At 42.1% G+C, this 13,047-nt stretch overlaps 1 protein-coding gene across 4 annotated transcripts in view; it reads right to left on the bottom strand.

Annotated features, from left to right (window-relative positions):
* klc3 (kinesin light chain 3) overlaps positions 1 to 3,127 on the bottom strand; it is a 29,611-nt gene extending 26,484 nt beyond the window's left edge. For 2 of the 4 annotated variants that reach the window (XR_010000689.1, XM_062962153.1), the window contains exons 1-2: positions 2,958 to 3,116; positions 473 to 823 (exon numbers count right to left, since the gene is read on the bottom strand). Coding sequence is in view for 1 of the 4 variants with exons in the window: in XM_062962153.1 (XP_062818223.1) it covers positions 473 to 766 (294 nt within the window). In the remaining 3 variants the exon portion in view is untranslated. Of the gene's footprint in view, positions 1 to 472; positions 824 to 2,957 lie in introns of all 4 variants that reach the window. The other 2 variants (XR_010000688.1, XR_010000687.1) reach the window with 2 other exon arrangements.
* Between the last annotated feature and the right edge of the window lie 9,920 nt (positions 3,128 to 13,047).

Genomic DNA, 13,047 nt, shown 5'->3' with positions numbered 1-13,047 from the left:
CTTGCTATGTACAGAGGACCCCTTGAACTATGGCAATGCACTCTTACTATGCCAGGGGACCCCTTGCACTAAGGCAATGCACTCTTAGTATGCACAGGGGACCCCTTGCATTAAAGCAGTGCACTGTCCATGCACAATGCATAAAGGACCCCTTGCACTAAGGCAATGCATTCTTACTGTGCAATGCACTCTGTCTGTGCACAGAGGACTCAGTGAACTATGGCAATGCACTCTTAGTACGCACAGGGGACCCCTTGCACTAAGGCAATGCACTCTTACTATGCACAGGGGACCCCTTGAACTACAGCAATGCACTCTTAGTATGTACAGAGGACCCCTTGAACTCAGGCACTGCACTCTTAGTATGCACAGGGGACCCCTTGAACTACAGCAATGCACTCTTAGTATGTACAGAGGACCCCTTGAACTCAGGCACTGCACTCTTAGTATGCACAGGGGACCCCTGCCGTACCTGCGCCTCCGCGATGCCCAGCTCGAGGCCTTCCAGGCTCTTCCGGACCAGGTCGTGCTTCTCCTCCAGCAGCTCCAAGGCCGGTCCGTCCAGCGCCTGCTCCTCCGCGGCCGCGGCCTCCTCCCGCTGGTCCTGCAGGCGCCGCTCGGTCAGCAGGGCCTCCTCCAGCCGCTGGCGCAGGCCCCGGTGCTCGCTGCGCAAGGCCTCCAGGCCCTTCATCACCTGCCGCGTGTTGAGCATGATGTCTTCGGCCGCCATGCGCTCCGAGTCGCCCAACGCCACCAGCATGGACATGGTCCGGTTGGCCGCAGGCAGGGCTTTGGACGCCGAATGTGTCCACGCTTCAGGGCCCTAATACCGAAAAGAGAGAGATGGGAGGTGGAGAGAGCAACCGAGGTTGGGAAGGGATCCCCAAAGGCCATCCGGTTCAGCCCTGTTCTTAATCGTGAATCGCTTGCAAGTCGGGTGTTTGTAACTCAGGGACAAGGCCATTAATGCTAATCAAGGTGATTAATTACAACATTCACACTGGCCTCCAACAGACAAGAGTTCTTTCTCCCACTCTGGACCTTCCACAGATATAGAAACCTCCCTTGCTTAGTTTTCTAATATACAACCTCTGAGGATGCCTGCCATAGATGTGGGTGAAACGTCAGGAAAGAATGCTTCTGGAACATGGCCAGACAGCCTGGAAAACACACAACAACCCTGATCCTATATAACGCATAGCACTCAGCCATGGCAGTTCAAGAAGTGTCAGAACTGGATTAATGCCACTGTGTAGACACACCCTGGAGGTTTAGGATCCCTGTCACTCTGGCTCCCAAACAGGTTCCACCGGCCAGATGCTCCCAGCAAAGCAAGCATCGGCATGTTGGCGGGTGCAACCCATGCGCCAATTGGACAGACAGAGTGGCATCACAAGATGGAAAGAGGCAACAGCCTTTTCCACCCGGGTTGCATCTACACTGTAGAGGCAATGCAGTTTGAGCCCACTTGGACTGCCGTGGCTCAGGGCTATGCAATAATAAGGAGCTGTAGTTGCATTCTTTTGAGAGAGAGAAGGCTAAATGCCTTGTGGAACTATAACTCCCTGGATTTCCTAGCATGGAGCCAGGGCAATGAAAGTGATGCCAAAGCTACATTCATTCTACAGTGTAGATGCATAATAAAAACAACAACAGAAACAACAACAACAGAAAATCCAGTCTTTGAATTATTATTATTATAGATCCAGTCTTGGACACATAATAATAATAATAATAATAATAATAATAATAATAATAATAACAACAACAACAACAACAACAACATAACCCAGTCTTGAAATTATTATTATTACAGTATTATTATTATTACTATTATTATTATAGATACACTCTCAGACCAATAATAATAATAATATATAATCCAGTCTTGGAATTATTATTATTATTATTATTATTATTATTATTATTATTATTATTCATCCAGTCTTGGACCAATATTAATAATAATAATAGATCCAGTCTTAGACTAATAATAATAGAAAATCCACTCTTGGAACCATTATTATTATAGATCCAGACTTGGACCCGTTATTATTATTGTTATTATAGATCCAGTCTTAGATCCATCATCATCATCATTATTATTACTGATCCAGTCTTCGCCCCATATAATAATAGTAATAATAATAATAATAATATAAAATCCAGTCTTGGAATTATTATTATTATTATTATTATTATTATAGATCCAGTCTTGGACCAATAATAATAATAATAATAATAATAATAATAATAATAATAATAATAAAAAATCCTTGGAACCATTATTATTATAGATCCAGACTTGGACCCGTTATTATTATTGTTATTGTAGATCCAGTCTTAGATCCATCATCATCATCATTATTATTACTGATCCAGTCTTCGCCCCATATAATAATAGTAATAATAATAATAATAATAATAATAATAATAATATAAAATCCAGTCTTGGAATTATTATTATTATTATTATTATTATTATTATAGATCCAGTCTTGGACCAATAATAATAATAATAATAATAATAATAATAAATCCAGTCTTGGAACCATTATTATTATTGATCCAGTCTTGGACCCATCATCATCATCATCATTATTGATCCAGTCTTGGACCCATATTATTATTATTATTATTATTATTGATCCAGTCTTGGACACATAATAATGATGATGATGATGATGACGACAGAGCCTTGGACCCAAGCGGTGCTGCGCTTTCCAAGTTCTGATTCCTGATCACATTTGAACCACATCCCAGGCAGGCAACCTGTGGGTCTGTTGGGGAGGGAGAAGCCATGGGATGATGTCTTTGCAAAGGAAACCCAAACAACAACAATAACAACATAAAGAAACAAACAAATCCTTGGAGGAGATTGCCGGGCAGAGAAGGCAGGAAATGCCTCTCTCTCTCAAAGGCTGCCAATCCTGGCTCGGGGTCAGAGCCCTCTTTACCTGCAAGAGTCAGGTGTCCAGGCTGGAGCTGCCTTGGAGGTCTGTGCAGGGGGAGGAAGGGCCCAGGAGGCTCCGCTCACCTGAGGGAGGCTGGCCAGGTGTGCCGGATCCGGAGCCTTGGCAGGAGCCTCGCAGTGGCCACCCCAGCCTCCCACTCGCCCTCCCCCTCCCCTCCCTCCGGCTCCTCCTCCTCCTGCCTTGGCCTTGCTGGGTCCCGCTGCCGGGCGCTTACCTGCCTGACTCCATCTTGGCTCGCTCAGACAAGTCGAGGCGCTCTGCCCATGCACAGAGGAGCCCTTGGACTAAGGCAGGACATTCTTACTATGCACAGAGGAGCCCTTGGACCAAGACAAGGTATTCTAAGATAAGGCAATGCACTCTGCCCATGCACAGAGCCCTTGAACTAGTGCAATGCACAAGGACCCCCTTGACTTAAGGCAGTGCACTCTGCCCATGCACAGAGGATCCTTGAACTAGTGCAATGCATTCAATCCATACACAATGACCCCATGGAGCAAAGCAATGCACTCTGCCCATGCACAGAGGAGCCCTTGGACTAAGGCAGGAACTCTTACCATGCACAGAGGAGCCCTTGGACCAAGACAAGGTATTCTAAGATAAGGCAATGTGCTCTCTCCATGCACAGAGGATCCCTGAATTAGTGCAATGCATTCAATCCATGCACGAGGACCCTTTGAATTAAGGCAGTGCACTCTGCCCATGCACAGAGGAGCCCTTGGACTAAGGCAGGACATTCTTACTATGCACAGAGGAGCCCTTGGACTAAGGCAGGACATTCTTACTATGCACAGAGGAGCCCTTGGACTAAGGCAGGACATTCTTACTATGCACAGAGGAGCCCTTGGACTAAGGCAGGACATTCTTACTATGCACAGAGGAGCCCTTGGACCAAGAGAAGGTATTCTAAGCTAAGGCAATGCACTCTGCCCATGCACAGAGGAGCCCTTGGACTAAGGCAGGAACTCTTACTATGCACAGAGGAGCCCTTGGACCAAGACAAGGTATTCTAAGCTAAGGCAATGCACTCTGCCCATGCACAGAGGAGCCCTTGGACTAAGGCAGGACATTCTTACTATGCACAGAGGAGCCCTTGGACTAAGGCAGGACATTCTTACTATGCACAGAGGAGCCCTTGGACTAAGGCAGGACATTCTTACTATGCACAGAGGAGCCCTTGGACCAAGAGAAGGTATTCTAAGCTAAGGCAATGCACTCTGCCCATGCACAGAGGAGCCCTTGGACTAAGGCAGGAACTCTTACTATGCACAGAGGAGCCCTTGGACCAAGACAAGGTATTCTAAGCTAAGGCAATGCACTCTGCCCATGCACAGAGGAGCCCTTGGACTAAGGCAGGACATTCTTACTATGCACAGAGGAGCCCTTGGACCAAGAGAAGGTATTCTAAGCTAAGGCAATGCACTCTGCCCATGCACAGAGGAGCCCTTGGACTAAGGCAGGAACTCTTACTATGCACAGAGGAGCCCTTGGACCAAGACAAGGTATTCTAAGCTAAGGCAATGCACTCTGCCCATGCACAGAGGAGCCCTTGGACTAAGGCAGGACATTCTTACTATGCACAGAGGAGCCCTTGGACCAAGAGAAGGTATTCTAAGCTAAGGCAATGCACTCTGCCCATGCACAGAGGAGCCCTTGGACCAAGACAAGGTATTCTAAGATAAGGCAATGTGCTCTCTCCATGCACAGAGGAGCCCTGAATTAGTGCAATGCATTCAATCCATGCACAAGGACCCTTTGACTTAAGGCAGTGCACTCTGCCCATGCACAGAGGATCCTAGAACTAGTGCAATGCATTCAATCCATACGCAATGATCCCATGGAGCAAAGCAATGCACTCTGCCCATGCACAGAGGAGTCCTTGGACCAAGACAAGGTATTCTAAAATAAGGCAATGCACTCTGCCCATGCACAGAGGAGCCCTTGAACTAGTGCAATGCATTCAATCCATGCACAATGACCCCATGGAGCAAGACAATGCACTCTGCCCGTGCACAGAGGAGCCCTTGGACTAAGGCAGGACATTCTTACTATGCACAGAGGAGCCCTTGGAACAAGACAAGGTATTCTAAGCTAAGGCAATGTGCTCTCTTCATGCACAGAGGATCCTTGGACTAGTGCAATGCATTCAATCCATGCACGTGGAGCAATACAATGCACTCTGCCCATGCACAGAGGAGCCTTGAACTAGTGCAATGCATTCAATCCATACGCAATGACTCCATGGAGTAAGACAATGCACTCTTCCCATGCACAGAGGATTCTTCTACTAGTGCAATGCATTCAATCCATGCACAAGGACTCCCTTGAATTAAGGCAGTGCACTCTGCCCATGCACAGAGGATTCTTCTACTAGTGCAATGCATTCAATCCATGCACGAGGACCCCATGGAGCAAAGCAATGCACTCTGCCCATGCACAGAGGATCCTTGAACTACTGCAATGCATTCAATCCATACGCAATGACCCCATGGAGCAAGACAACGCACTCTGCCCATGCACAGAGGACCCCTTGCACCAAGTCAGTGCACTCTTACTATGCGGAGAGGACCACTTGGACAAAGACAAGGTATTCTTACTACACACTCTAGCCATGCTCAGAGGAGGATCAAGGCAATGCACTCTGCCCATGCACAGAGGATCCTTGAAGTAGTGCAATGCATTCAATCCATACACAATGACCCCATGGAGCAAGACAATGCACTCTGCCCATGCACAGAGGATCCCTTGCACTAAGTCAATGTACTCTTACTATGCTCAGAGGACCCCTTGGACAAACTACGCATTCTATCCATGCTCAGAGGAGGATCAAGGCAATGCACTTTGTCCACGTACAGAGGACTCCATGGACCAAGTCAGTGCACTCTTACTATGCGGAGAGGACCACTTGGACAAACATAAAGTATTCTTACTACGCACTCTAGCCATGCTCAGAGGAGGATCAAGGCAATGCACTTTGTCCACATACAGAAGACTCCTTGTCCAACATTTTCACTTATCCAATGCTTTTATTTTTCAGTGATTGGTTTGGGGGGGGGGGCAAAATTCTGTTCGCCTACACTTGAAAATTACCTTGGGCCGGCCCTGCAGACACTGGATGGCCATCTGTTGGGAGGGATCAGATTGTGTCTCCCTACCTGGCAGAAGGGACTTGCAGCGTATGGTCCTTTGATTCTCTTCCAAGTCTGGGATTCTATAACAAGTAGGCACCATAAACATCAAAGGGGGGAAACAAAGGCTAGGAAAGTTGCCAGCTGGAGATCCCCACTCTGCATTCCTCGCCACCTGACCTCACCTGGATGGGAAAGGTTGCCCAATTGAGAGAAATGAAGCCATCTGCAGCTATGGGGAGGCACACTGGAGGCCCTAGTAAAAGGCAGTCCCATGTGGGAGGAAATAAGGGGGAGAGGACTTTGATCCAACCAAAGGGATCCCCAATGGCCATCTAGTCTGACCCCTTGCCACATAGGAACTCAATACTGTGACAATATGCTTTCCAAAGTAAACCCAATACTATGAAATAGGGTTTCCAAAGTGAACCCAGTGCTATGAAATAAGGTTCCAAAGTGACTTCAATCTATATATATATAAAGGAAATGGAATTTCGGCCTAGGAGTAAACAACAAATCTAAAAGCCACAGAACCACAAAACTTGGCAACAGAACCCAACAACCTTGCCGCTAGGTTCCTACAACAAAACCCAACATCTGGAACCGAACAGGGAGCCAGAAAACACAAAAAAACAGGGAAAAACTATCTGCGCATGCGCCAAACACAAACCGGCGTGCGCCCAACACACACACCCCTCCACCATTGCTCAGGCCATTACATGCTAATCAAGGTGACTAATAAAACCATTCATACCTCCCGCACGGAGACTACTCATTGTATTCCAGCTCACCAAACAAGGATTCCCATAAGAAGAAAACGGCCAGGCTTTGAGGTTGCAAGGCTATTCACTACTATTCCACCAGACCAACAAATGATTCTGAAAAGCCACAGCAACGCGTGGCCGGGCAAAGCTAGTGCTATATATTCTTATCCAGATGCTTTCAAGATGGTTCCCCGGATTGCAGTCTTGCATCTCTTCTGCAAGGTAAATGTTTTTTTTTTTTTTTACATATATGGCTATTCCCCCTCCTCTCTCTCGCCTTTTTTCTGTTTCTGTGAAAGAGGTTATAGCCCTAAATGATTATATTCCAGTGATGGGAATCATCCCACCAGGTTTCAGTGATGCCTATGACATCGTAAGTGTGGTGTTGTGCTAAAAGTTGGAATTCGTCTTGTTTATTTCCCATGCTGTGTCCATTAGTGTAAAGACACGTAAGCTCCTAAGACCTTCGCCTGGGCTGTTCATTTGGAATTATTGTGCTCTTTGTAATTGCTCCTTGTTGTGTTTGTGCAACCCTCTATTTAGGGCAGGGGTCCCCAAACTAAGGCCCGGGGGCCACATGCGGCCCATCCAAGCCATTTATCAGCCCCCGCGGCACCGGCTCCCTCCTCCTCCTTCACCTGGTGCGCGCCTTCCAAAGCTTTGCTTATTTATAATAGCATTTTATTATTATTGACACAATGACGTTGTATGACACAGCAAACAACATAGATATGCTGGATTTCGTTTCACAAAACCACAAGTCGAACACTTCCCAAGTGTCTAGGACTGTGTGATGTATTTTCGGATGATGCGTGCAGATCCCAGCAGGGTGGCCTTTTGCAGTTGGCAGATCGTGATTTTGTCAATGTCTATTGTTTCCAAATGCTGGCTGAGATCTTTTGGCACAGCACCCAGTGTGCCCATCACCACCGGGACCACCTGCACAGGGTTCTGCCAGAGTCTTTGAAGTTCAATCTTGAGGTCCTGAGAGCGGCTGAGTTTTCCCTGTTGTTTTGCGTCAATGCGACTGTCACCTGGGATGGCAACATCAATGATCCAAACCTTTTTCTTTTCCACAACTGTGATGTCTGGTGTGTTGTGTTCCAGAACTTTGTCAGTCTGGATTCGGAAGTCCCACAGTATCTTTGCGTGCTCATTTTCCAAGGCTTTTGCAGGTTTGTGATCCCACCAGTTCTTTGCTGCTGGAGGTGGTACTTGAAGCATAAGTTCCAATGAATCATTTGGGCCACATAGTTGTGCCTCTGTTTGTAGTCTGTCTGTGCAATTTTCTTACAGCAGCTGAGGATATGATCAATGGTTTCGTCAGTTTCCTTGCAGAGTTTATTATTATTATTATTATTATTATTATTATTATTATTATTATTATTATCAACAACATTGAGGCTGAGTGGCCATCTGTCAGGGGTGCTTTGTTTGTGCTTTTGGTCACAAAGGCTGAAGGGGTTGAACTAAATGGCCCAAGGGGTCTCTTCCAACCCCCTTTATTATTTTGATGATGATGATGATGATTAACATTGAGGCTGTATTTGATATGAATGCATGGCTTGATGTTATGACAATAGCTTGGTGGATATGATGGACTGCGCCAATGCATGCTCTCTTTTAAATATTGCATGAAAAGTGCTTCCGAAACTTCTCTGAGAATGGCTTACGCCTTGCGCACAAAAAGCATGATGGCTGGCGGGGAGCCCGGCAGACGCTTTGCCTTCATTTCCCCCATTGGAGAGGCAAAAAGCAAATAAAAAAAGAATATGGTGCTCAAACCACTGAGTCATTGCAAGTATGTCTGTGCATGCAATTGCTTGTGGAGGGTGTTGCACAATCTGGCATTGCAATACTAATGTATCACAATCTATATACTGTATATACTCGAGTATAAGCCTAGTTTTTCAGCCCTCTTTTTAAGACTGAAAAAAAAAACCCTCGGCTTATACTCGGGTAGGCTTATATTTGGGTCAGCTTATACTCAAGAATATATGGTACATTTATTATTTTTGTCTATTATTATTGGCATTGTTACATTTATTATTTTTCTCTATTATTGTTGCCACTATTACATTTATTTTACTCTATTTTTATTATTATTAATGCATTTATTATTTCACTCTGATCTTATTATTATTGCATTTATTATTTTACTCTATTTATTATTACAAGTATTATTTTCCTGTATTTATTATTATTATTACATGTATTATTTTACTCTATTATTATTAAAAGGATACATAAGCACATTGACATTGAAGAAGATGAGAATCATGATTTGATCAGAGTTGGACAGTCTTATCTTAAATTTGAGCTTGATGTAAATATTCAAAAACATTTAACCTACTGATGCCTCAATTAATGTCATTTTATTGGTATCTCTTTTTATTTCTGAAATTTACCACCCTCGGCTTATACTGGAGTCAATGTTTTCCCAGTTTTTTTGTGGTAAAATTAGGTGCCTCGGCTTATATTCGGGTCGGCTTATATTCGAGTATATACAGCTATTTGGTATTTAGTAGGCTTTTCCTTAATCCTACTGATGCCTCAATTAATGTAATTTTATTGGTACGTATCTGTTTTTATGTCTGAAATTGACCACCCTCGGCTTATACTGGAGTCAATGTTTTCCCAGGGTTTTTTTGTGGTATTTATTTATGTATTTATTTATTATTTATTTACATCACTTTTACCCCGCCTTTCTCTCCGAGGAGACTCAAAGCGGCTTACAGTAAATAGGCAAAAATTCAATGCCTAAAAACAATGTAAAAACAACAATTCATATAAAACAATCTACAAAACAACAGTTCATATAAAACAGATACCATTACAAAATAAAATCACATTATATAAAATTTTAAGAATGTCCAAGATTAAAATCCATTCATCCAGAATCCTCAAGTCTTCGTACAGTACTGTAGAGTCTCACTTATCCAACATTCTGGATTATCCAACGCATTTTTGTAGTCAATGTTTTCAATACATATGATATTTTGGTGCTAAATTCATAAATACAGTAATTACTACATATCATTACTGCGTATTGAACTACTTTTTCTGCCAAATTTGTTGTCTAACTTGATGTTTTGGTGCTTAATTTGTAAAATCATAACCTAATTTGATGTTTAATAGACTTTTCCTTAATTCCTCTTTATTATCCAACATATTTGCTTATCCAATGTTCTGCCGGCCCGTTTATATTGGATAAGTGAGACTCTACTGTAATTCTATGTCATCATGCTTCCATAAAATGCTCTCTCTTTCTCCATCTTACTCCCTTTGCTTCCATTCCTACAAACTCATATGTGCAATGCATTTACAGTAGAGTCTCGCTTATCCAACCTCCACTTATCCAAAGTTCTGGATAATCCAATGCAGTCGGCCTTTTAGTAATCAATAGCCCGGGGCTGTGGCGCAGAAGGGAGAGCAATGAGTCACTGACCAGGAGGTCATAAGTTCGAGGCCCGCTCGGAGCTATGTTTGTTTGTCTTTGTCCTGTGTTAAAAAGGCATTGAATGTTTGCCTAATATGTGTAGTGTGATTCGGGGTGAGAAAGAAGGGCGGGATATAAATGATGTAAATAAATAAATAAATAAATAAATGTTTTCGTAGTCAATGTTTTCAATACATTGCGATATTTTGGTTCATTTTATGCAACTCTATCCTTATTTATAGTCAATTTGTTAGTAGCCAATGTTTTTATAGTCAATGCTTTCAATACATTGCAATGTTTTGGTGCTAAATTCGTAAATACAGTAACTACAGTAGAGTCTCACTTATCCAACGTTCTGGATTATCCAACGCATTTTTGTAGTCAATGTTTTCAATGCATTGCGATATTTTGGTTCATTTTATGCAACTCTATCCTTGTTTATAGTCAATTTGTTAGTAGCCAATGTTTTTATAGTCAATGCTTTCAATACATTGCAATGTTTTGGTGCTAAATTCGTAAATACAGTAACTACAGTAGAGTCTCACTTATTCAACGTTCTGGATTATCCAATGTATTTTTGTAGTCAATGTTTTCAATACATCATGATATTTTGGTGCTAAATTCGTAAATACAGTAATTACTACATAGCATTACTGCGTATTGAACTACTTTTTCTGTCAAATTTGTTGTATAACATGATGTTTTGGTGCTTAATTTGTAAAATCATAACCTAATTTGATGTTTAATAGGCTTTTCCTTAATCCCTCCTTATTATCCAAGATATTCGCTTATCCAATGATCTGCCAGCCTGTTTAGCTTGGATAAGTGAGACTCTACTGTATTTGCAATTTGCAATATTTGCAATTATTCATTGCTGGGACCAAGAAATGGGTTGGGAAGTCCCACCCAGGAAGAATGATTGTGAGAATTTTGAGCTGTTCTCGAGTATAAGCCGACCTGAATTTAAGCCGAGGCACCTAATTTTACCACAAAAAAACTGGGAAAACATTGACTCCAGCATAAGCCGAAGGTGGGAAATTTCAGAAATAAAAACAGATACCAATAAAATTACATGAATTGAGGCATCCGTAGGTTAAATGTTTTTGAATATTTACATAAAGCTCAAATTTAAGATAAGATTGTCCAACTCTGATCCAATCATTATTCTCATCTTCTTCAATGTAAATGTGCTTATGTATATTTTTAATAATAATAGAGTAAAATAATACATGTAATAATAATAATAATAATAATAATAATAATAATAATAATAAATACAGGAAAATAATACATGTACAGTATTCCCTCACTACTTTGCGGTTCACTTTTTTGGGATTTGCTGTTTCGCGGTTTTTCAATAAACTCTAAAAGATTATTACAATTCATAAAAAATACAATTTACAGCCTAAAGAAGGGAGGAAGGAAAAGGAGAGAAAAGGAGCCCAAGCGGCAACGGGAGGAGGAGGCGATTTATCAACATATGATTGGTTGATAAAGACTTAAAATAGTGTATATCTACTAAAATAATGTATAAATATTAAAATAAATATAGTGTCCCTAATTTGCGGATTGTCACTTATTGCGAGTGGCCCTGGAACGTAACCCCAGCGATAAGTGAGGGAACACTGTAGAAATAAATAGAGTAAAATAATAAAAATATCAATAATAAGATCAGTGAAATAATAAATGTAATAATTATAATAATAATAATAATAGAGTAAAATAAATGTAGTAATAGCAACAATAATAGAGAAAAATAATAAATGTAATAATACCAATAATAATAGAGAAAAATAATAAATGTACCATATATTCTCGAGTATAAGCTGACCCAAATATAAGCCAACCAGGACCCTCACCCGAGTATAAGCCGAGGGGGGCTTTTTCAGTCTTAAAAAAAGGGCTGAAAAACTAGGCTTATACTAGAGTATATACAGTAATTACAGTAGCAATTACACACTTTCATATTGTGCGTAATTGCTGCTGTAAACTGCCTTGGGTCTCTGGAGAAAGGCGGTATAGAAATGTCCCAAATAAATAAAGAAATAAAAACTTTTCTGCACAAAATATTATTATGCTACACAAAACTGGATCAAACTGCATTAACTCTACAGTGTGTAGATGCAGCCAAGGATGCAGGATGCAACTTGCAAGCATCCAGCAGGGGGCAGCATAAGGCTGCAATTGGCGCATTCCTGACAAACTCTCCATCTCATTAACAATACAGTAGAGTCTCACTTATCCAACACTCGCTTAGCCAACGTTCTGGATTATCCAACGCATTTTTGTAGTCAATGTTTTCAATACATCGTGATACTTTGGGGCTGAATTCGTAAATATAGTAATTACTACATAGCATTACTGTGTATTGAACAACTTTTTCTGTCAAATTTGTTGTATAACATGATGTTTTGGTGCTTAATTTGTAAAATCATAACCTAATTTAATATTTAATAGGCTTTTCCTTAATCTCTCCTTATTGTCCAACATATTCGCTTATCCAACGTTCTGCCGGCCCGTTTACGTTGGATAAGCGAGACTCTACTGTAATAAGATTGGCACGGCCACTGTTTGCTCTATTGGGATGTGGAGCCCCCGGTGGCGCAGCTTGTTAAAGCACTGAGCTGCTGAACTTGCGGACCGAAAGGTCACAGGTCCGAATCTGGGGAGCGGAGTGAGCACCCCCTGTTAGCCCCAGCTTATGCCAACCTAGCAGTTCGAAAACATGCAAATGTGAGTAG

The sequence above is a fragment of the Anolis carolinensis genome, unplaced genomic scaffold, assembly GCF_035594765.1.
Source record: "Anolis carolinensis isolate JA03-04 unplaced genomic scaffold, rAnoCar3.1.pri scaffold_10, whole genome shotgun sequence".
Lineage (NCBI taxonomy): Eukaryota > Metazoa > Chordata > Lepidosauria > Squamata > Dactyloidae > Anolis > Anolis carolinensis.
The sequence above is the reverse complement of the archived record's forward strand: the minus strand, read 5'-3'. Positions and strand labels throughout refer to the sequence as shown.